Below are 25787 nucleotides of genomic sequence, written 5' to 3' on the forward strand. Positions count from 1 at the left end.
TCAAACAGTTGTTCCAGAAGGAGTTACGGACTGTTACAAAGTACTGTTTTCTCCTCCCAATCAGCAGAACAAAATTTTCTTTTTTGAGTGAAGAAGCCTGTTTTCTATCTACATTCTTGCATACAAATCCCTTGCAAATTACTTTTCACATTCCAATGTTCATTAATTTAATTGAATCTGTTCCTAATTTTTAATTAAATCTGCATTTCTCTCAGTAACTTTTGGAAAGATAGATGCCACATTACCATATTGGAGAAAAGGAAGGCAGATAGAAAAGAGAAGTACAAAATCACAAGGCAGGTTTTCTTATAAATTTATTTTTGTACCAAAAAAATTAACATTCAAAGGCAACGTTTTTATTGTACAGTATAAAATAACTTCCACTAAATGAAAGATGGGACTTTTTTTTTTCATTTTTTTGCTGATTAGCCACTGACAATGTCCATTTAAAAAATATATAGAATTTACAATTTGCAGCACTTGTAGAAAAAAAACACCTGTTCAATAATTCTATAAATACTCTTGACAGATTCCAGTAGCCCATTATGTACCCTTTTTGGCAATGTCAGCTTTCTAAAGTCAATTAGCTTCTAAATTTGAAAGGCACCTGGTGGCCAACATCCTGCTTATTATTCAAGGCATCCATTTAAATTTTTGTGCACAAACTTGACAAGTCTCAAAAATCTATTAAGTTAAAAAGAATGAAGAAAACATAATACAGTTGATATTAGCAAACAACTTTTTTTTTTTTTTTTCCCTCAGCTGCAAATTTTCCCCAGGGGATTTACAAAGTGCACCAGTTAAATATGTCTGTACATTTAAAACATTAAATATGTCAACAGCAAGACATTTTTAAATATTTTGAATCAAATACTATAGCACAAATATAATTTACAATACTTTGCACAGAAAACATTACATCTGAAATATAACTTTAGATATTATATAAAAATACATATATTTTTCTCTCCTCATTAGAAAAAAGTATCTATTTGCAGGTCTAGCATGATGTAACAATTCAAAAGAACGTAACCCTTCAGGTTATCATCCATTTGCAATTAGATGACACCCTCCCTACTTCAGCTGCCTAGTGGCGCATAACCAAGGGCTACATCCAGAGAATTGACCCCTCCCATAGCCCAAATGCAGTTTTCCATAAAGGCAACCACAATTGCTCCAATCAGGTTTAATTCTAAGAATTCATTACAAAATTTAAAAACCATTGTGTAAGAAAGACTTCAGACTGTAACACACTTTGAGTCCAACATCTCCCTTTGGCTGTAAATACACATGATGTCTACAGAGTCAAAAGCTTGGAGAGAGTCTTCTTATACCATTGTGGGTCAAACCTCTTAGTAGTCTCACACACCTATGTACATCTTTCTTGGTCTATTTTAGAAAAAGTTTCCATACATCAGGAAATACATTATAACACTCCACAAAATGGAGGTCAATCTATATCTCGAACTTTAAAAGCCCCAAAGTACGTTGCGTCTTGATCTGGATCCAGTAGTGAAGGGTTGGATACCTCGAGGCTTATTTCCTCACCAGACCGTAACTTAAAAAAACCTCCAACATTTATGGAGTAAAAATGGAATTCAGAATTCCCTGACCAGTATTTGGTACTTCCTCCTTTCATCAGGGTATGAGAACTTGGGATTTTCATGCTGGTTTTAGTGACATACACCATCAGCTGAAGATACTCCGTAGCGAGGTCTCCTGAAGTTTCATGATGTCGAAAGCAAATGTTGGCGTACAGGTAATAAAAGCCATCTTGGTTGACAATTAGTTTTCCATTGCTGAAAGTCATGTTGGAGATCTTGGCCCAACCTCTGTCATGGTACCAGGAGGACAGACTCACTTTGTGGGAACCTGAAAAGAGGAGAGTTATGTGATTTAAAATCCACCCCTTCAATGAGAAGGACAGACTCCTAATTCTACAAGGTTGGGGAAAAATAAACAAACAAACAAACAACAACAACAAAAAACATAGCATCATAGTCATTATTCCAATAGGAGAATAACTTTTTAGGATTTATTTTTTAATACATTAATATGTACTTAGTGCTCTTTGATAGGCACCTGAGATGGTACAAAGGCAAAAACTCATCTTTTCTTGCCCTCAGGGAACCTACGGAACACTAGGCGTAAGTATGGTAGTTGTTCAGGTAAGAAGCAAGTCACGAACGCCGGTAGGAAATTTGCAGATAATTGCTATGGGAATTCAAAGGACGGTGCAATGATTTCCTCCCAGAAGGAACCAAGAATGACTTTGTTGAGTTGCTACTGAGCCTGAGCACTTAAAGGAAGAAAAGAATGCAGCCCACAGAAGCAGAAAGGTCATTCAAGGTTGAAGGAAGAAAATGGGCCAAACGCAGTTGAGACGGGAAGAAAGAAATAAGTATAGGGAGAGAACTTCCATACTGCATGACTCCACCTTCCCCTTGAAATCATGGAGAGGGCTATGGAGAAGGAAGGAGAAGAAACTCTGGGTCTCAGTAACTTTGCCCAAAAGGTCAAACTCCTAAACCTTATTCTCCTCACCATAGATTTGCCCCTCCTTCAACAGCACAATTGCCTCCAGGCTCACACAACTGAAAAGTGGCTCCCGGAGAAGTTCACAGAGAAAATATTTTTGGCACTGCCCTCCCCAGCTTCACAACCTCACACAATTCTTTGTGACCAAAGTATCACAAAATCCCTCCCAGATTGACCAGAATTCTTTTTTAGCCCCTTCTCACCCTGAAATCTGATGACGATCTGAGGAGCAGGGAAAGCGTCTAAAGAATCTTCGACCAGCAGTTGAGTCCAGTGTTTTTAACATTTCAGGTCTTTAGTATACCTTACTAGGCCTTTAAAAAGTGTCACTACCTCTAGGGGATACACCCAATTCATCAATCATGTGTGCTTATGTGGACACCTATTAACCAACTGGAAAAGGTATCAATTAGTTGGGGGAAAGTTGTTATACTCTGAAAAATTAAAAAACACATTTTTTCCTCCAGAAAATTTTGTCAATACTTGTGCTAAATTAAGGATGTCATCTGTTAGGATTTCAACAAAGCAAAACAGAGCTAGGGCGTCTAAGACTAGCCTCTGCAGCCAAGGGGAAGTTCTTTGCTGCCTGCCTCCCACAAGAAATCATCCCAAGGACTTAGGCTTGAAGTAGATTCCAGGGATCCAACGTAGCTGACAGCCCTCTGGTTAGAGTGGGTCCTTGGAAGATCCTTATGGAACCAGAAACTAATTGTGGTGATTTTCCCAGACTGGCCTGAATCCTGGGGAGCCTGGAGTAGCTGCAGCTTTCTGAAGAGAGCCACAAACAGGAGAATGCTTTACTGTTTCTGGAGGGTCACTAGGCAGCCTGAAATATGGTTTGGGGACCTCTGTGCAAGCTGTTCCAAGAACCACCAGGTGGTGGGGCAAGTGAGGAAAAAAAATGCACAGAGGCGGACCTACGGTGGGGAACCCATCACGAGGTGTGTGGGACAGTATATTTACTGAAATCCACATCTCATTCACTAGAGGGCACTAGAACGAGCCAGAGAAACCCGTTACAGGCACTGCTGCCTCTAGGACCCACCACAGCACACGTCCTTTTTCATCGGAGGTCCTGCCTCAGGTCATCCCAGATCAAAGCATCCCAAATGTAAATGTCATCCCATGGTCCCAACTAAGTCAAGACGAGACACAAGATTATTCATCACATCCTCATAAATACTAATAAAGTAATTCCTCCAGGCTGGTAAATAGCCACCCAATCCATTGACAAAGCTAACAAAATTCAAGATGCTTCCCATCTCAAACTACCCCATGTTTCCTTCCTTCCCACCCTACTCCTGCAGTCAGGTCTTTATATGATCAATTATTTGTCTCATAGTTCATCTCCCATGATGGCTCTTAGAGGGGAGCAGAATGACAAAGGTGCAGTACACCCTCTCAATGGGCTAGGTCAGCTAGTGTTAAATCAAGGGCTCAGAGACACGGCCTGGGAAGGCAGGGAAGGAATATGAACTAGTGAGGGAAGAAGACAGGAACCTTGACGGCACACCACTCCCCTTGTAGATTAAAATCAAGTCGAGGGGGTGTCCTTATTGCCTACAAAACATACTTCTGCTTTTATCCATTCACTCATCCATTCCCTGACCAATTCAGTTGATCAGTCATTCAACAAACGGCTGTTGTGCTTTCTATGGGCATTCCCTCTGCCCGTAATTAAGAATTATATCAAGCAGTGTGCCCTCAAGGCACTTACCACTAGTAGCGGAGAAAATAAGAATTGGGCATAGACAATGAAAAATATAACATTTCCATTTCTGCATGTCACATAACCCATGGCTGAAGGTCAGTTAAAGCAACTGAAAGTGAAAGTTGCAGAAATTAACAGCAATCAAGAGAGCTCAGCCATGGGAGGGGACAGAGGAGCCAGATGACAGGAAGGACTTGGATCAAACGTAGGGGACTGAGAAAACAGAGAGTATTGCCCGTGAGGGAAACTGCTTGAGCAGAGGATGGAATGAATGCACACGGCACACAGAGCACAAAGGGAGGAACGCCATCTGCCTGAACTGGAGGACTGGTGAGCGGACAACAGTAGGAGACAAGATGAGATTATGATGCAATCAGGTTGAAGGGTCTCTCAGGGCAAACCTGGGTTTGCATCACGAATGAGACATGCGAGGACCTCTTACCTCAGCCCTCCCAGCCCGTGGTGATCACTGCCAAATGCTGGCAAAGAGGCCTCTGCAAATATTTAGCCTGAGGTTCCCCCTAAAGAAAGCCATGTAGTCTGACCTCACAAGATACTTCCCAATGCATTTTATTCGAGAAGCTTTGCCAATGCATAAGCTAACGCTCACTGTAAGGCCAATTCTCATTTCTTTCTTATGTGCAAATAAGTATCAAACAGAGGCCCGAAATGAACATGGAAAATTAAAGCCACCTTCCTCTGCAGTATCAGCACTGGCCAAAACTGGAAGATAAATGACTCAAGGAGTTGTTGGTCCAGCCAGAGAAGCAAATTCTAGTTCCTTAAACAGAAGCATACACTAATTCATTTCACTCAGTCTCAAACTCAATAACCGTTGGAAAATAACCAGGAGTTTTGCCTTGTTCTTTGGCAAGGATGTGATGCTAGGGTGCCTGGAGAGAAAGCGTGGTGACTAAAACATGCTTGCGATTGCCAAACAGATTTTGGCACACAGTCTAATGCAATATTTATCATATGCCCTTTAAAATGAACTGAAAAGATAAATGCAGAATACATTTGATTGCCTTTGCTAAAATGCAAATTAGTGTTTCACTCAGAAAATTAGTATAGCTCTACCGTAAGGCACACAGACACAGAGAAAATTTGTTTATGAAGCAAGTACCTGGGACAGGAGAGATAGTTTAGGGAAATCTGAAAACCGAAGAGTTGATTTTTTTCCTTTCTAAGTCAGGAAAAATCCCTCCAAAATTGTTTACTAAAACTTGGAATTTTTTAACTCCAAGAAAAACCTGCATTATCATTTTTAGAACAAAGTGCTCTATGTATAAGTATTTCATTAAACTCAATAATAACAAATTATTGAGTTTGTAATTATTGGGTGCTTAGTGTATGCTGGTTTCCATAGAGGAATGTGAGTTCCTTCCCTCATTAAATCCTCATAGGTACCCCCGTCTATTAAAACTGCACTAACCACTTGTCTTACTGGGGAGACCACTTCAGGGATGGTATAGATGCCTGACCACTGCAGTGTACACCTGAAGCTGACGCTGAATAATACTGAATGTCAACTGTAATTTAATATGTATGTGGTCACAGGATGTGGAGTCCAGCATAGGAAATAGAGTCAACGGGATTGTAACAGCTCTATACGATGTCAGAGGGTAGTAGATTGGGGAAGGGGGGTTATCACTTTGTGAGGGGTGTAAATATCTATTATATTGTTTTGTACACCTGAAACTAATAAAAAAAAAAACTGCATTAACCTACTTCTTGCAGAAAAAGAGGAATATAAGAGCTCTGAACTCATTTCCCTCTGACAAAGCCAACTGATCACAAGGTACTTATATGACGACCTATAGTATAAAAAGCACAGACTTAGGAATGAACTAGAGTGAAATTCAACTTCTAATCCTGCCACCATTGTGACCTTGAGCTGGTAAACTATGTGGACCTCAGTTTCCCTGTCTGCAAAATCAAAATCTGAATGACCATCACTTACCTTGAAGGGTTGTGGTAAGGATTAGAGATAAAAAACAGAGCGAAACGCCTGATACATAGTGTGTGTTGAATAAAAGGCATAATAATAAGAATACTGTTCAATTGTCACTATCTTAATGTTCTTTGTAATTATTTCGATGCTCACATAACCAAGATGCACAAGCAGTGGGGACGTGTCAACTTTAGTTTGGGCAACTATAGATGAGTGTAATAAGGGACTGTCCTTCCCAGTTATGTAATCGCCACTGGCGATCATTGAAAAAAATGCGCTCTGATGCCCTGAAAGTAACGTCCTTTCTGGGATGACTGAGAATCACTATTTCCACAGTGTGGGTCTTCAACTGCAGACTAAATGCTCTTTCTTCTGATCTAGAAGTTAAGGGCTCTCAAAAATTTAGTAAAAGGCTAGTAATAGGGTTGAGTGTTCAAAGGAGCTGATAAATGACGTGTGACATATTTTTCAGGCTGGATGCAAATGGAACTCACCTGATGGGATGTCAGTGGCATTAATAGTGAGATGAGCAAACGGTTGAGTTTCAGACTTGCCCCTCCTTGCCAGCTCTAACCACGAACCTTCTACCATAGCTGGAGATGAGAGAAGCCATGTTAGCCCAGAGAGTAATGTCCCCACAGAGACCCTACGGGGTTTCTAATACTCAAACAGATCCATACTTACGTTTTTCTGCTCGGATATGTTGGGATCTGACAATATGTTGTAATTCCTGAAATAAAAAGGACAAAAAGGGTCTTATTTATACACTCGTTCTTTTGATAAAGCAGTAAGAATTCAGGACTGCTGGACATACAAGAAATTAATCCTCTTTCCTTCAAAACATGAAAGAAGTACATATGGAAAAATGAAATTCCTTGACATTTCAGGTAGCTCTCAAGAGAAATTCGCCCCAAAGAATGATGTTGGTGTGCTTAAAAAGCAGACTGCACACAGTAGACAGATGGTAATCTAACACAATACTTTGGACAGTAAGAGGAAATAAAAGACCATGTAAATGATAAAACATGGAATAATTGAACATAATTTTAAAATTGTAGCAGGTAAACAGACGGAGAGGGAAGTTAACTAGGAAAATGACAATTACCACAGCATATAAAGGAACATGGTAAATATATATAAATTGCTGTTGTGAATGCAGGAGAAACCATACCAGAAAATTCCGGAAATCAGGGTACCACTGGGAATCCAAAGGTCATGAGAAGAGAATCTTTAGAGAGTCTTGTAAATCTTTAGGGAGGCTCTTTTTTGTGTCTGTTTCACTAGTAAATCCCTATTACAACCCTACAGCTTACAGGAAGAGAAGGAGGCCTAGATCCCAATGGTCAATTTTTTTTTACTTTAAAAAGTCACAGTGGGTTTAAAGTACGCCACGTATCTAAGAGCTTTTAGAGTACCAATGTGTAACTTAAAATATTGCAGCAAACAGAGGTTAAGAAGCACGAGCCAGAAAAAGAAAGAACATAAAAAGCATAGGCAATTGCGTATCTCGATTTGAGCCCTGAGAATGAAGGATCCAACAGGTAACTGCATTCCCACCTGAATCAAGACCTTAGTTATCATTAAGTAGTAAGGCGGAGTGGATAAAACCTTGAGCTTTGACCTCAGTTCAAACTTACTCAGCCCCTAATTATACCGAAGATATTAATAGATATCAATACTGAGGATATTAAAGATTCAATAAGATAATGCATGTAGGCACTTAGCAGAGTATCCGGTAAATTCAGATGTCTAAATACTAGAATAACCTAGAGCAATTCCTAATTTCTGTTATTGGGATGATCGTGCCTGCTAACCATCCTCCCTCCATTATGTTTAAAAGATAAGCCATATAGCTTATGTTCTTTGACTGTCTGGAGAGAAGTGCTTTGAGATAGATGATGATAGATGATGACAGATGATAGATAGATAGATAGATAGATAGATAGATAGATAGATAGATAGACAGATAGATAGATGCAATAACACTTCAACTGTTAACAGTTGGAAAGATTCTAGAGATAAGACAACACTGATTCTTTTCTGTGCTTTTAGGACCCCCAAGAGACATGAGAATCGATTCCATTTTTAAAGACCATTAGAGGAGACAGCACAGCTGTCTTCAGCCACCTATTTTAAAGTCCTAAAGAAATCACAGTGCGACTGACTTTCAGAAAAGAATCTTGGAGGCTCATCCAGGCTGTTTTCTGCCCTGGCCTTGACCCCGGGCACTGCACTGCAGAGCTCTGGGGGCACCATTTACAGGAAATTCTAGGCAAGGTGGGGAGGCCCTGTCATTTGTGCAGGGCAGTGGCCCTTACCAGACTTGTCCTTCTCTCCACTCCATCCAAGTTCAGTTCTCTCCCCTGCTGTCCTGCCATCTCCCAATTCTTTTCTCATGACCTTTGGATTCCCAGTAGTACCCTGATTTCTGGAATTCACAACAGAGATTTATATATATTTACAATGTACCTTTATACATTATATAAAACACATATATCTCCTTACACATTTATAATGGATATGTAAATATAGAATGCATGTACTTATAATACATCTTTACTCATTGTGCATCTCCTTATACATTTATATATACAATGCACCTTTAATTGATTTCTATGTCTTAAAAGGTTGGAATAGGAACCTTGATGACAGAGAAATTTAGAGACTTGGGCCCTTATTTTCCCTCTAGCCCTGATCTGTCTCAGCATCAGAGAAAACGGGGAGGAAGGGGAGAAGGAAGCAAAGCCAAGTGTAGCGTTTGCCCACCAATTCCTGTTTCATGTTTTCCGATTGAGAAAAACACACATTATTGAGAAGACCAGGGAAGCGTCTTTCCCAGACCTGAGCATGTATCACAGTCTCTCAGAGGGCATGGTGACACAGTTTCTGATCCCGAAGGTCTGGGTAGGGCCTGCCAATTTGTGGCTTTAACAGGTGAACTGGCGCTGCTACTCTGGCACCTCAGTTTGAGAACACCAATCTCTCTCATTTCCCAAAAGACCACAGAGGTAGGCAAATCTGACATTTCCTTGAAGCTTGAGGCACAGGCCAAAGAAGCAGCAGACTCAAGCCACTGATCAAGTGGGAAGGGAATGTTTATTCTCTCTCACCTGCGAATGAACTTCTCCTGTCCACTTAATCAGTGGTTTCTAGGTCACAGAACCTTTCTGTTACGAGAAAATTCAATAACCAGCCCCATTCAGATGCATGCTCAATGTCTGCTATAAAAAAAAAAAGTCACGACCCGGGATGAATTGAAACTCTAGCTAGAGTCTCATGAGGTAATGCTGCTTTCGTGGTACATCTGTTGTTCCTCTCAGAAACCCTATAGAGAAGTTTCCATGTGAAACGGGGAGTGCATGATGTGCTTACAGCCTAAGCTACAGAAAGCATATTCTCAATGTTTGTTCTTATATCACCAACCCCTCCCCCCAATTTTCTGTACTCTAACATCATTGTTATTTATCTGCTGGGTAACAACCACAAACATAACATACTTCTTGGACTACACTTTCAGGGTGCTCTGCCCTCCCCCAACTCAGCCAGTCTAACTCAGTTAGATATTGACTTAATAGTTTTAAAAAGAAGCTCCCCAGGTGATTCTAGTATGTAGCAAGTATTGAGAAAACTTACTACTACTTGAGTGTTCCCACGAATGGTGGTTTGGTAACATCTCTATGTAGTCATAGGTTTATTATACTCTCACAATATATGTATATTCCACATATTAAAAATTAAATAACCCCTTACATTCATAGCCAACTAAGTGTTTCCCTTATATTATAATATTTGACTCTAGAATCAGAGGCTGGGTAACTCTTTCTAACCTCATTTTTGAGACTGGGAAATGGAGGTAGAGATAGAATAAGAACTCAGCTAATAAGGCTGGGACTTGACCCTATGCCCTCCAACTCTTCTTCTAGAGCTTTGAGCCCACACCCCTTTACAAGATGCCATCATGAAACATACTCCTGAAAGCTGGGAGAAAGTATCAATGGCCTGTGATGGGGTTCGGAACATGCTATTCCCATATAGGGTACCTTGGCATGTTGAATACTTTAAGGTGAAGGAATGTGAGGAACAGTAGGTGCAGGAGGGACTCCCTGGCCCCCACGTCCCCCCTCAAGCAGGTCAGAAGACCCTCCTGTGAGGTCCCCTCTCTATACCTGGAGGAAAGGAGCTTCCTTATCTTTAAGACCAAAGGACTCTGAGAAAAATCAGAACGTACAGGCCTTGATGAGCCCCCCAGTGTACTGCCCTTAGCCCACACCTTTTTGTCCTATCACATTTTCCCACACCTTTCCACTCTTCATCAAACCTAATATAAGCACTCAGGTTAACCATTTCTTTAGGTCTTCATTTCCTTATGAAGGTTCTCATGTCACATAACATTTAAATAAATTTGCATGCTTTTCTCTCATTCACCTGTCTTGTCAAATTTACAGGGCCCTAGCTGGAGAACCTAGGAAGGTAGAGGGAGAAAGGTCTTTTCTTCCTTCCCTACAACTGTCAACAAATCCTGAGAGGGTTGGTTCCCTCCTTGGAGTAATAACACTGAAAGGAGACACAGCTTGACTGTGGATCTAACAAAAAGGGGCCTTCATATCAGGAAATGGAGTCTCAGAATTCCCAGGGGCTTCAGAAAACAACTGGTTGAGCTATGTGTAGGATGCGGCTGGTGAACCCCCAAAACTAAGCCCTGCAGATGTCAGGCATGAGGGTGCCTCACATTGCCAAATGTGTCTCTATCACATCCACTGCACAGAGCAGAAGCCATTCAGTTGTCATTTTTCTCAAAGACCAATATGTTGCTATGTATACAGCAAGAATGGACCTTTCTTGAATTCCCTCCTAATTAATATTTTTCATTTTCAAGGTTATAGGAAATCCTTCTGAAAAAATACCCAAATGAACCCCAACTGACAATTCCATTTATTTTCTAAGCTTTGAATTTAGATTTATTTCCATCCACGTTAATCCTCTACTTCTGTTACATTAATTGGAGCGTTTTAAAACTTGCAGAGTTCTTTATTGCCCAATCTTATCATTCAGGCATTGCTTCTTGTTACTTTGAATTCAGAAACTTCTAATCATCTAATTTGGGGAAAACAGTACAAAGAACATCCTAATTCCTGTCCTCTGAACAAATTATTCATATGCAAGGGATCTTTTTTAAAATGTTGTATGTATTTTATCTTATTTTAAATACAGTTATAGATTAATTTTTTTAACTAGTTAGTTAAGTCTCTGGATAAATATCCAATGCACTCATATGTTGTCTACACTATCAGAATGCCCACAGATTTGCACAGAGGTGTAGATAGCTTTGACACACCTCCCAGCAAACAGTTTCCGGGGTGAGGACATTGGGCAGAGGGCTCCCTGCAATCTTCTGCTTCCCAGGAAGACCGGAGATCTGCCTTCTCAGAGTACAGCGTGTTTAGCATCTGTTACATGCTACGGACAAAAAGAGTTGTCTTTTGGGTTCTATAAATTACCCATGACGACTAATATCATTACCTATAAGTTACTGAGAAAATTCACATGAATGAGTGAACTTATTTCTTGTCACACTGTAATAAGTAGGCTTTTCAGGGAATTTATGCATTTTTTAGATAAGCATAATTCGGGCCTAAATTATGATAGCTTCATTTCACCCTTCAAAGCGGGGCAAAAAGGAAAACTGAACCACTTACAGACAGCCAAAGAAATCCTTGCCAATTCTAGGATAAAAGAAATCCTCTGACATACTGCCACCTAGTGGACGCTGGCCAACATTGACACGCTTGAGGCGCCACAGCCAGGCTTTGCAGATTTGCAACTGCCTTCTGGCCCTACCCCAAAGTCTAAAAACAATAAAGATGAGGAAATTACACATTTTTAAAAAAATCTTCTCATTGTGGCACTCTCCTATTTAGACTGTATTAACTTTGCATCTTTGCTGTCAGAGTACATTTGAACAGACAGGAAAACAACTGATGTGGGTTTTTTTTAATCTCAACTTTTATTTCACTCACATAAAAATGTTGGGATTTCACAATTTCTCCTCCAGGAAAGAAAGTATACGAAAGATCAATGTGATTGTGTAACTGTGGTCTCTAGGACTGCTTTTCTTCAACTTCTCCTGAACTCGGCATCCAAGAAGTACAATTCCCCCCGGGGTGGGGGGTGACAGGGAAAACTTGAAGAGTACAGGCCGTGTCTTCAGCCTGTTGGGACCAGGCTGATGTTCATCTTTTAAAATGTTTTAGGATCTTTTGCCAAACACAGGGAGGAGGGAGGCATCCCAGAACTGGCTCAATCTTGGTGAGTCAGGGACACTTAGGAGAGATTGTACTGTATAAGAATAAATATAAACACCTATGAGGACTTTCAACTCCTTTGAGCAGTCATGGGAATTTTGCTCCAGGTAATTTCAACATTTACAATTTACAACAAACACTAACGCTGCCTTTGCAAACTCAGCTGGATAACACCCCCAAACATGACTTTGATAACATTCCAATTCAAGAGTGAATGTTATTAAATTGGTCTTCAGTTGTTTGACTGCAGTGTTTGGGGTAATTTTTTTTTCTCTTACAAATAATACAGATTTAAGCTCCCACTGAGGGCACCCCAGTTGTACACATGCCTTAAAAAGGTCAAATTGCTGGAGTCTGGGTTTATCAGACTGAAAATCCCACCCATGCCTTGTGAATTGCGTGATCCATGTGGTAGCTGTCAATCAGAGCATGGAGGAAGCAATTTGTACAGCCAGATGCTGTGGAAACCATTGGCACCAGCTCATAGCCCAGGTCTCAGGTGGCTGCCTCCCTCCAGCAGCAGCTGTAGGGACATCTGGCTGGTTGAACAAGGATTTAACACCCCGTTTGCCAGATATAATACAGGGTTCATACACTTGTTAACATATGTAATGCATTTATTCTAACATCTTAATGATACCCTTCCTGTAATTCTTCTCCAACCTAGTTACAAGAACAGTGTATTTATCAGCTGAGCTAGCACATGAATGCTACTCGCTGGTTGTTTCCGAAAGTGAACAGCCGGCTTCCTGTTCCTCCAGAGAAGTCCTACAGATTCCTGGAACCTTGCGAATCGCTCAGAAATCCATCCCCTCCTCTCCAGCCAGAGGACCACTGCCCCCCTTCAAGCTCCCATCATTTCTCACTAGGATTACAGTAACTGCCTCCTACCTCCTCTTCTGCTCTCCTTAGACCCAGAGTACACATGGAAGAGTTCCCTGCTCTTCCGAAAGTCCTCTGCGGGCTGCCCGCAGACTTCAGGAACACATCCACATTCCTGACCGGGCCTAGAAGGCCTGACGAGGAGAAAATTCTGAAATGTTCTAGATTGAAATTACAGCGGCCTGAGAGTAAGAGAAAGAAACAGAACCACCAGCCTATTGGTGGCTGCGAATCTGCTCTGACAACAGGCTGCTCACATTCCTGTGCGTCTTTCGGAATTTCAGGTTCATGCCCAGGTGGCTGTTTCCGCACATTATCCCAGCCAGGCACCAAGGAAGTCCAGGAACCTCCCCTTCTTGTTTTACAGGTGGGCTTTCTAGCCGGCTGTCCACTGCCACTTCACAGGAGGGGACATTTCTTGTTGGGACTCTGGGGCTATCACAGAGCTGGCCCCGCTTCACTTTCTCCCACTCCTTTGCCCATCGCTCCTGTAAATTCTTTCAGGAGGCTTATGTCTTTCTCCCCCCTTCCTTCACTTGATGTATAAACACGTTTGCAAACTGAGGCAATGGAGTGTTGTCTTTTCACCTAGCCATGCTGCTGGGGGCGTAGACTCCAAGCCCCAAGATGGTTTTCTTTCCGCTAGCAATGACCTAATAAACCCTTCCTTTTGAAAAGATTTTCAGCCGTGGAAGTTAATTCTTTTCATTTAACAGGCCCTACAGGACTAGACGGGTTACGGCTCTGGCCTATCCTTTTATTATTTGCCTGCACCCCCAAACCACACTGCCCCTAAGGACGCCACAGGTTCCAGCCACAGGGACCTCGTTATAGTCACTTGTGCCTGCAAGTCAGTGTTCTGCCCTCTGGTTCATAGGGACGCCGTGGACATCTGCTCCCTCGGAGAGATGCCTTACCATCTTATCAATAGCTCGTATTTAATTGTCAAGATTTTTCTTTCCAGGGTATTCTTGGTTTACGAGGCACAGAAAGAATACCCACCAAGTGTTTGCAGCAACAAAGAAGACAGAATTTGGGCAGATGTCTCAGCCTCTTGCTTTCCTCCTGACCTTCAAATCCACAGAATGTGGGGGATATTTCATATGCACCTGGGTGGAGCTGGACACCCCCCAGTTCCATATGAAGACTCAATGGTGACCATTCAAAACACCTTGAAGCAAAGACTTGAAGAGCAGCATGTGACCTGTCTCATATATATATATATATATATATATATATATATATATATATATATATATTATGAACCGTACAGCGGCGCCAATGCTTCTCGGCCCTAGCAGAGCCCTGCAGCTTCCCAGGACTGGAGAGGACAGGACCACTGGAGGAGGGGGGTGGACAGCTCCTCACAAGCCCCATTGGGGGAAGGGGTCCAGCATCACAGCAAGTAGGGGAGGGAAGAGGGTAGATAGGGCAGAGGCCCCACTAATCCTCAAGGTAACAGCCATCTCCGACTTCAGTTTGTAACTTTACATTTGGATCCCTAAATTCTTCATTTCTTAATATAAACTACTGATTTTTTAAAAAAAAAAAAATTTTCCTAAAGCCCAAGTCTTCGCAACATGTATCCTATCCCGCTGCTAGAGTACCCCCTCACGCTCCAAATCTCTTCATCTTCAAAGTGAAGTCAGCCACCACCATCCCACGACCATCTCTGAAAATTCTCAGTGAAGAACTTTACCAAGATATGGACTGGCCTCCTCCTCCCACCCTAAACTAAGTACAGTCACGGAGGCTCGTTTCTCCCAGAAGCCTGCTGATTGGAAGAGACACATCTTTGCAAAGGGATAACGTACTCTACCTACCAAAGGGCGGAAGAAGAGAGTGCCTCTGTTTCCCAAAACAAAGTGATGCTTTCCGGGCAGTGTGATGGCTATGCTGGGAATAGAAAATTCGTTTTTTATTGTTAAACTTCATGGTTGAAATGAGGAAGCTTCTGCTCCAGTTAAAGGTCCCCTTGGGTTTGTATAAAGTAGCCTTATGACAGCAATATTACTCTTCATAAAGAGCCCGATTTTAAAATGTCTTGTGCTATGGTACTTGTTAAAAAGGTGTAATCTAAGGGCTTGGCAGAGTAACCGCAGTGTGGCATCTTGGGCTAACTGCTGCTTACCATGCCTCTGCTTTCTTCTGCCACTTGAAACACTATCACACCACCTCACACTGGCAGAGACTCCGACATTCACAAAGCCTCATTTCCTCTAAAGATCACTTACTCTCACACAGCCTCCCCAAAGTGTTCCTGACCACTAGGGTGAGACTCAAAGAGGAACAGAGGTACCTGGCCAGCCACTGTGGACAAATGAGGCCAGGGAGGAAAGCGGAGGAGGGGCCGGGAAGAGCCTCCAGCCTCAAAGTCCCTAAAGTGTTCATGTCCCAAAGGGGGAAGAAGGTCCCCTCTCGAAGAAGCAGGAAAAGCACCATGCCTGGGAGTGACCTCTGGGACTCGATGAATCTTTCTGGGCCTTCATAATGTGACTAGCTCCTGGCAATATTAAGTAACCAGCCACCAAAAATAGGGATGGGCACAGATCACTCCCTTATTCAGTAAACCGGTTCTTCAGACTTTCGTTGAGCACCTACTCTGTGCCTGCCACCTGGGAGAGAAGCTAAACATCACACAATCACACAGCGCCTATCCTTGGGAAGCTCACGTTCGAGTGACCCAGACCAATGCCAGGCCATGCGATCGATGTGATGACAGAGTGAATACAAGAAGACCCACGCGTGCACACGAGGGGCTCCTAACCAAAAAGGTGGGCAGCTGGGCGTCAGTGTAGACCCCCTTTGGGAAGTAACATCTGAGCTGAATGCCAAAAGACAACTAGAAAACTGCCTACAAAAGAAGAGCCTGGAATGGCATGCATGGGACCACGCACAAAGACCCAGAATTCATTCTTCCATCCATCCCAGCTACTGATGGCTGCTGAGGGCCAGGCATCCTGTGGCGTGCTAAGGATGCTGTGTTTCCAGGACAGGTCCCCTCTTTGTCCTCACTGTGCTTAGGATGCCAGCAGAGAGGCACAGAGGGAGGGGCACGGCCAGGCTAGGGACCTTCAGGCACTTGACTTGGGTGAGGTCACTGAGCATAGCTGAGGTCAGCTGAGGAGATGGAGCACAGGCAATGAGCCTGGAGACTCAGGGGTTGGGATGAGGGTTTCCAGGACACAGAGGACTTTGTGTTCTGTGTACAGCAGCTCAGACCATGTTCTGGTGACTACAGGGGTCCACCGAAGGGTTCCTGAGGCAGTAAATGAGGCCAGCAGCACGTTCAGATTTGCATTTAGAAATCACAGCTATGGAGAGGATGGACTAGAGGCCGTGAGATCATGGACAGAGTGGCCACTGCACTGGTTCAGGCGAGAAATGACAATGACACCTGGATTAAGGTGACAATAATAGTGACACAGAGTAGAAAGGAGTATTTGGAGGTTTTGTAAAGGGGTAGAATTCACAGGATGGGGGTGAGGTGAAGAGTTAGTACGAGTGTGAGGCCATCTCTGGCTTCTGGTTTGGGTGATGGAGATGCTGGTTACCAGTCACCATGAAAGCGTAGGTCGGATGAGAAGCAGCTACAGGCACTGAGGAGAAGAGAGTCTGGGGCCCCCCAAACTCTCTGATGAACATGGGCCTCACGGTTTATAATTATTATTATTCCTACGACTGCTGCTGCTGCTACTACTATAACCCCAGTACCATCAGTTCCACCAGTGCTACTACTACCACTGTCGCTCCTACCAGCATCACTAGTACTAGTACTACCGCCACCACCACCACCACCACCATCTCATGTCCTCGAAGGGCAAAGGCTGAGGAGGGGTAGCCCCCTAGCGATGAGGAAGCTGCGTGGGAATGGAACTCTCCCAGACCGTGGATCTCAAATGTTGTCTGATCATCTCAAAACCCGCCTTAGGACACCACACAGCCTTAAACCTGGTTCTCAGACACAGTCATTTCACTCACCAATGGCTTCCCTGTCCTCCAGTGGCTCTCACCGCCTCTCAGGATGCTTAGATCACTTCCTTGGTCCCAGGAGCTATGAAACCCTCCTTTAAAGACAGACCAGCTGTTCTAGGAGAGGTTTTCCAAAATCATAGTGTCTATTCCTGAGCTACGAAATCAGTCTTTATGACAGATCTGGGAACCTCCTATTTATTTACGTTTTTAAACAAGGGCCCAAGTGATTGTTCAGATGAGCAGGTTTGGGAATCACTGCTTTAGGGCATGTCCTGCTCTCCAATTCCACAGGCTGTACTCCTCCTAGGATAAGCCACTCCTGGTGGGGCAATCCAATCTATCCTTTACAACCTTCCTCTTCAACCAAGGACCCTCAGCTTTGTTCACTTCTGGCAACTTAGCCCAAGGTTCCTTGCCACATAATTAGATGCTCCTCTTTCAGGCATGGCCTTCCTCTTCTTTGTTTCTTTAAAAATGTCAGTCCAGAATATCTTTTCTTCCATCCTGGAGTACTTCTAGCGTAGAGATAAGCCCACCTCTGATGACATCACTCCCTGGTTATTTCCCTCTTGCAAACCATCCTACCGTTCGCCCTGGGTCTCCCCTGACACTGAGCACATCACAGCCAATAGCTCGTTGTTGGGCAAAAGGCAGTAGATGGCCTTGACGTTGTAGGAAAATTCTGTGGGTCTTACTTCAGCTTTCCCATAAAGACAGCTTTTATAAATGCTAGATGTGATTAGGGTTGATTGAATTGCAGTTCCCAAAACTGTTATGGCAAACAGAGATGAAATCCCATTGGAAAACCACTACATGACTAACATCTTGATTTGGGAACATCAGGGCCCCAAACCCCAAGTTTCCTTGTGGGTTTACAAGAAACTTTCTCGGGACACATACTCCTATATACAAAGGCAAAGAGATAATGAATGAAGTTTACTTTTTTCCCCTTGTTTTTGGTGTGCGTGTGCGTGTGTGTGTGTGTGTGTCTCACTAGAAAGCAAATAAGAAATAAATAATGGCTATATAAAAATGCCAATGACTATCATTTCATAAGCAGTTAAAATATACTCAAGTTTTAGTTGATTTCTTATATTCTTTAGTTTTAAAAATGAAAATAACCTTCTTATAATAATGAACATTGGAATTCTAAGGCATCAGGTTTACATACAGAAAAAACCACCACTTTACCAGACAAACTTTCCGGTTTTAAATTAATGTTCTTGAATCCATAAAACCTACTAAACATTGTGCAGTTGACAATCAAGGTTTATTCAAAGATCACAGAGGCATATGCCTAAGCAGACTTTTGAAAGTGCCTCAAAAAGATGCATGCTGTTAAATCTACTTTTAAATTTCTCTCTCTCTAGCAATCTAAATAATTCCAAAGCATTTTAACCATTAGAAGATAAAATCGTCACCATTCAAATTTTTCATGGGCTTGTGTATTTGCAGTTAACTTTTGCTCAGGTAGTGAGCCCACTGTCCTACCTAAATAGGGTCTAGTGAAAATCAGAGACTGCCCATTGTCCCCTAGAATTCATCCTCCCCCTTTTCCAATTAGTAATAGGCTACCTCCTTCCTCAAGCTTTGGAGGGCAAATGGCCACTCAGCTAGAGACAACTCGCAGCACATATGGTCGTGTGAGTAAGTTTCACCAGTAAGAGCAGCTAGAAGTGTGGCTGTCTCACTTTCCAAGTACGGCCCTCAGTTTTTCTTTCTTCCTTTCCTCTGTCTGGAAATGGCAACAGATAAAGAAGCTAGCGTCATCCCAGAGATGAAAGCTACCTGTTAAAGATGGAGGAGCCTTCCCCCTAGCCCTGGCGTGCTCACCTCTAGATTATTGCATGCAAGAGAGAAAACTTCTATCTTACGTAGTTCACTGAATGATGGGTCTCTTTGTTACAGCAACATAGACCAAATAACAGTGAATATTTCACTGAGGATCAAAGCATTGTGCGTATTTGGGCACACCGTTCTTAATATCAGGGGATAATTGCATTTACATTGCGACTCCTGCGGGAGATAAGGTTAAATATGTACTGATCCCAAGAGAATTAAAAAAGAATTTCAAGTAAGAATTAATTACTCAATAATGATAGCTCTCTGGTCTTATTCACCATTTTCCAGTAAGGATTTGGAGGCTCAGAGGCTTACTGACTCCAGGAAATACAGTTGACCCCTGAATAATGTGGGGTTTGGGGCGCTGACCCTACCTCATGCAATTGAGAAAACCTATATATAACTTTTGACTCTCCCCAAACTTAGCTACTAAGAGTCTACTGTTAACTGGAAGCCTTACTGATAACAAAACAGTCAATTAACACATTTTGTATGGTATATGTATTGTATACTGTATTCTTATATTAAAATAAGTTAGAGAAATGAAACATTATTAAGAAAATCATAAGGAGGGGAAGATACATTCACACTGTTTATTGAAAAAGAAATCCATGTATAAGTGGACTTGTACAGTTCAAACCCACGTTGTTCAAGAGTCAACTGTAGTTTGTCAAGAACATGCCAACAAAATAACTCATTGGTAGTTGTTATCATCATTGGCATTTCCTATTCTGGAGTGAAATTGGAGAGTTTTATACAATTGTACTTATAAACGAAGCCAGAGCCATATTTTTAGTTCACACTAGAGGCCTGACTCCATACAGGTTACAGGCTATAGAGAGGTGAAGAGACTTGAGAAAAATGTGACAAAAGGGACAAGTTGGGATGAAGATGATTTTCAACCAAAATTAACCTGCATTAGTGCCTCAGGCTACAATATTATCGATTATCCATTATAACATTGGAAAGACACCAGATAAATGAGAACCAGGTTTACAACAATTCCGAATGGCTTTATGAGTTGGCCAAATTCCATTCTTATTTAAAAGTATTAGTTTATGAAGTTCAGTACGTCAGCAAACACTTATTTGCTCTTTTCTTTCATTCTTGAGACTAAATTAGGTGTGATGTGTTCGAATGTGAGCAAAATGTCTGAGGTTCTTGTCCTCATGGAGCTGGCAGCTTCATTCCATGATCTCTAAATACTTCTGACTATTCAGCTCTTTCAGGAGAAAAAATTTTTTTTTCAATATTCCAAAATGTACATATTTATTTATTTAAATAGTAAATGAAAACACTCCTGTGCATTAGGTACATTATAAAATATTCACCAAAACATAGCCTTTAAAAGCTAATACTGAAAAAAAAAAAATGCATATAAGTCCCCAGGCTTCCTTCCCACATCCTAAGGATCAGTTTCAATACACTGAACATCTCACTTTGCAGAGCAAGGCAGTTGTGTAATTAGTATATTGATCGCTCTCCTGGAAATCATTGTTTCAAATGCCTTTGAAAGTAAGTTTTAGGAATCAACAACCTGGCATGCTAAGACCGAGCAGAGTCGCAGCCCCAAATGCTCAGAACGTATATAAACAGATGGCTTTCCACGAGGACCGGCCAGGAGGTCTGAGGGCCAAGGCCAAGTACCCCACCCCTCCCTCTATGCAGGCCTACGCTCACCACTCTGCTCCTCAGGCTGGCAGAGACCACAGAGAATGCCAAAGTTGGAAACAAGAATTGCTTTATAAATCGGACACCATATTTGTACTCGTGTTTTCTTTATTGTCACAGACTGTTATGATAGACTTTGCAAATTGTGGTTGGTAGGGCTGGATCACTAAGAGGCTTTAGAGTTCTGTGCTAAAGGGGAAAAAAAGCCAAGAAAACCCAGCCACAAACAGAAAAGGGGGAAAAAACAGCATTACTTGTCTGACCAAAGACGGGCTGGGTAAACACCACTTTTTGCACACACATAATGTGATATTGTGCTTATGTCTAGCATTTGTTGCCATTGGATGGCTTGAGCTGTCAATAACAATTGCAGCCACACATGTAATTTTGTTTCACGTGTTCACTCAATGTCTATTATACATTAGAATTAAAACTAAGATGCAGACCTACTTATAAATGCCTGATACATCCATCCTATTTTCAGCATTGGCAAGTGAAATGAGAAATCTGATTATTTTGGCAAGATGTGTAGAACGTCCCATTAACCAATAAACCTTATCAAAGGATAACACATTTGGCAAATCGTCGTTTGGCAAGGATAAGAGGGGAGTAAATCATTAGGCATAGGAGAAGTTATGGCAAAGTGCCCAGCATAGTATGTGCACTTAATAAACACTAGTTGATCCAAATGATAAGGTATGGAAAACGCTCGTCTCCTTCCTAAAGATCCTCTTGTCTGGGGGAAGAAATCTTCTAACTCCAAACACTCATTGGTACATCATGACAGCCCTTGTTCTTTAAAAAGGATCACCTGTGTGTAATATTACTACCCATGCACAAGAGGTAAAATCCTATAGCACAACACAAACAAATGTGAAATTGATGAAATTAATGACATAATTATCTTGTGAGTCATACTAACCTATTAGTATAATTAAAACGTTGTGCCTTTAATAAGAGCAGTTGACTATTCTTGTCTGCCCACAAATCTTTCTCCTTCTGGCTTGTCAGCTACTGAATCTCTCATAGTTAACGTTACTCATTTAGAATGAGGCACCATGTCTCCAAAAGGCTCTGAAAATAGTTAAACCTCTGTCACCATTGCTCATCAACATCTTTAACTACAAAATGGTTTATCATGTTATCTAGGCAGTCACTCAGAAAGCTCAAAGGAAATGGGACAATGAACAGGTAAGTTGTGACAGGGCAGGTAGGGGCAGAAAAGTTCACTGAAGCAGCAGAAGGTGTGACAGCACTTCCAGGGAACAGCGAATGGCCACCAAGTGCTCTCTCCATCTGGGATTTATTTCCCCTTATGACATGTGATAAGGTTATCACATTTTTAAGATAGTAAACAAATTGTCCCAGCACCATTTTTGAATAATTCAAACAATGCCCACTTATTTAAAATAATTTTATATTATGTTAAATTATATACATACATACAGTCACACACATACAATGAGTTCTACTCTAAGCTCTTTGATATCTTTCATGAATTAGGGCTTTGCATACTTGTTTTTACGTTAACAGATGCAATTTTAAAAGCTTCTGTAGAGTTTCCTAGTTTTATTTCCATAAGACTAGTTAAGTTTATATTGAGGGCTTTTTTGAAAGTCATGAATGGCATCTTTCACTAATGTTTTCTAATTATTATTTGAGAGGGGCCAGCTAATGATTATTACTTATTAATTTTTACAAATGCATTTATTTTATCTTGCTTGTAGCTTTTCGGTTTCTTTTGAATTTTCCCAAGAATATGATCATATCACATGCAAATCCTGTCATCTCCTCATCTCTCAATATATATATATATATATATATATATATATATATATATATATATATGTATATACATTTTTTTTCTTTTTTCATTCTCTTGTGTAATTACACTAGCTAGTACACTCCGAGCAATGGTAAGTAACATGGGGACCCTGGGCATTTTCATTGTGTTCCTGACTTTAAGATAAAAGCCCCTATTTTTCATCATTAGCTATTATAACTTTTAGTTTGAGCAATTTCAGATAAAATCAACAATCTATATAGTTCTATTTTCTAATGGAGTTTAAACATCAGAAATAAAAGAAAAATTCTGTCAATCGCTTCTCAGTATTTATGAGATGATACTGTTTTTCTCCTTTGACCTGTTCGGATAAACCATTCTTGCATTCTCAGATAAATGCTAATGGTAGCTGTTCTTCTTAACATTAGTTATTTTCAAAATTATCTTGGCTGATCTTGTTCTTCCAGAAGAAACACAAAGGATAATTTTTAAGACCAGGAAGGCAATGAAATTAAAAGTTTATCTCTTCATTGTAAGGAAGATACAATATGGGTCAATCTAAAGAGAAAATTAGGAAACACTCATTTACCCAACCATAATTACCTTAATTAGGGTTCCATTTTGAACCAATAGACTACCTCTAGTACTCATAAATAATTGCTTGTAGGTAGATTACTGAGTATTTGGGAGATGGAATGAAAAGCAGACTAATGAAAATGAAACATAAAACAAAACAATAAAAATGACTAGACTAGCAGACTTGCTGTTACTATAGCTCAAAAATTACAATGTAAGAAACAAAGATCAAATTTAACCCACATTTTAAAATATGCATCTACTGCATAAAGCTAAGCACCTGCACATGAGTTCTAATAAAAATGTAATATTTACAACAATATGCTCTTATGGGTATCAGAGCAATATGTACTTGACTGATTCTATGATGCCCTGTTTCTACATTTCAGTATCTCTGAAATTAAGATGCAACCAGAATCGATGACGATCATGTCTAAATTTTAGTTATTTTCTTCTTTCTTTGTGATGCATAAAATAATGAAGTCAGTTGAAAACTGGTAATATCTTAGATTTGATAAAATACAGCAGAGTACCAACTTTGAGATATACAAAACAGCTTCCTCTCCCTAACTCTACCTCCAACACGTATCTTCTTTTTAAAAAATGCTTATCACCATATGTGGATTTCTAAAGAATAAACTGAATTAAGATTCAGTTTAGACTTGAGGAATTTGGGAACTTCAGGATTTACTCTAAGATGACCAGAAATAACCTAGAAGGTTGCAAACCAGAGGTTGGGATGTATGGGTGCTGCAAGAATCCATGCAGAGGAGCATGAAAGCATGCCAGGCATAGAAGTCTGCATGCACTGGAGTCACTGTGTTCTACCCAGTTTGGGGTGGAGTCAGTAAGTAAAACAATTCCAAGGCTGATGAATTCTCAGTTGCCTTTATCCAGGAAAGGAAAACAGGCAGTTATTACAGTGTTTCTCAGTTGGAGCTGTCAGTATAAGAGAAGTCACTGGTTTTCTCTGTCCCCATCTTCTCTCTTCTCACCCAGCTCTCCCAGAAAATGAGAAAATGGACACAGAATTTCCATCTCGCCCATCACATCATTTCCTGCTCTGCTGGCTTACTTCCTCACCACAAATGACAACAATGGACCAGTTACACTTATTCTCAACAGAGCCCTGGATCCAAAGAGGTACAATAGGGGGTCCTAGCTTTACAAAACCAAATAGAAAGGAAACAGCTAGCAGAGGGCCGTGTGACTGGGAATGGTTCTAGGGCAGCGAATTCAAATGAGCAAAACTGACCCACTGACTACCACAAACTATCTTTGTTGTCCTCCTTCCAAATGTGAATTTACATCCCTCCTCTAAAAAAAAAAAGAAAAGAAAAGAATATGAATGTCTCTGGTCACCACAATCAACCACCACCAACTTCAAAAGAATTCTGCTAATCCCTTACAACAATTCTCATTAACAGTTTTACAAATTCTTAAAATAAAAAAGAACAAAGTCAACAGCACTTAGCCAGTATCAATTTCATTATTAGGAGAGTCAGCGAGGCCCTTGACCTATAACCACCATGTGGACTGACCTTTCGCACAGCTGCTTGAAACGCCTGCTTAATTCTCTTACAAGAATCAGGTATTAATTTTGTGTCTTGACTCTCCAGACTTGTGTCTTGCAAATCTGCGTTTTCACGGAGGTTGAAAATTCTATTAATGCAGTGAGTGTCGTCTTCTGATATTCTATTAGGATCCATCTGAGGGGAAAAAAAGTGAGGAAATTATTAGAGTGTTTAACATTAATCATTCTGCTATTTCATAAAGTGTGACTTAAGAAAAAAAATTCATTTTTGCAAGTCTTTATGTCCCCAATGATTAACAGTTAATACAATTACCCTCAAATTGGTGAAAACATTGATTTCTAATTCATTTTCATGAGTAGCTGCATATCATAACAGCACAGGTGTACACGTGTGATTGATTCATGGGGAAATTGTCCAAATCGTGTGATGAGGGGGAAGTCCTCGAGAGGGGTGACAAGGAAATCACATGTGGTCAGTGCAGGTGGAGAAAGCTTTTTGTCTTGAAGTCACATGCAGCATGCTACATAGGATTATGAAGCCCACCTAGAAATTCACAGCATGAAGCCGACATAAATCCAGTGAAAATAACATCATCTTTAGCCACCATGTTTGTCTGGCCTTTGTCCTTGACTAATATGTATTTTAATCAGCTGGAGAAGGGCAAGAGAAATCCATTTCCTAGTCCCAAAGAAAACCTGAAGCCAGAGCATAATTTTCCTTTTTGTTGAACCTCTTATCAGTATTTCTCAACCTGGAGTGGTCTGTCTGTCAGGGGGTGGCCGGAAATGTGTGTGGGTGAGATCTGGAGTAACATGTCTCAGGGGGGCTGCATGGGGCCGGCAGGCTACCTGGGTAAGTACTGAGGGGATGCTAAAACTCTTGTAATGTATGGGATTTTCCCACCCAAAATATCTCCATCAAATTATTAGCTGGTCATCTGATTAAAACAGGTGACAGCATAAGAATTTCTTTAAGCATTACTTTTTTTTTGAAATTTTCTGCCCACTCCTCCCAGGGCTCT

General features: G+C 41.1%; 1 protein-coding gene across 1 annotated transcript in view; it reads right to left on the reverse strand.

The window, feature by feature from the left end:
* Positions 1-310: 310 nt before the first annotated feature.
* The window catches only part of TNFSF11 (TNF superfamily member 11), a 31966-nt gene continuing 6489 nt past the window's right edge, over positions 311-25787 (reverse strand). The window contains exons 2-5 of the mRNA XM_019749784.2: positions 24773-24940; positions 6885-6930; positions 6695-6793; positions 311-1872 (exon numbers count right to left, since the gene is read on the reverse strand). Coding sequence (XP_019605343.1) covers positions 1451-1872; positions 6695-6793; positions 6885-6930; positions 24773-24940 — 735 coding nt within the window. The 3' untranslated portion in view covers positions 311-1450. The remainder of the gene's footprint in view (positions 1873-6694; positions 6794-6884; positions 6931-24772; positions 24941-25787) is intronic.

Source organism: Rhinolophus sinicus, linkage group LG04 (genome assembly GCF_036562045.2).
Source record: "Rhinolophus sinicus isolate RSC01 linkage group LG04, ASM3656204v1, whole genome shotgun sequence".
Taxonomy (NCBI): domain Eukaryota; kingdom Metazoa; phylum Chordata; class Mammalia; order Chiroptera; family Rhinolophidae; genus Rhinolophus; species Rhinolophus sinicus.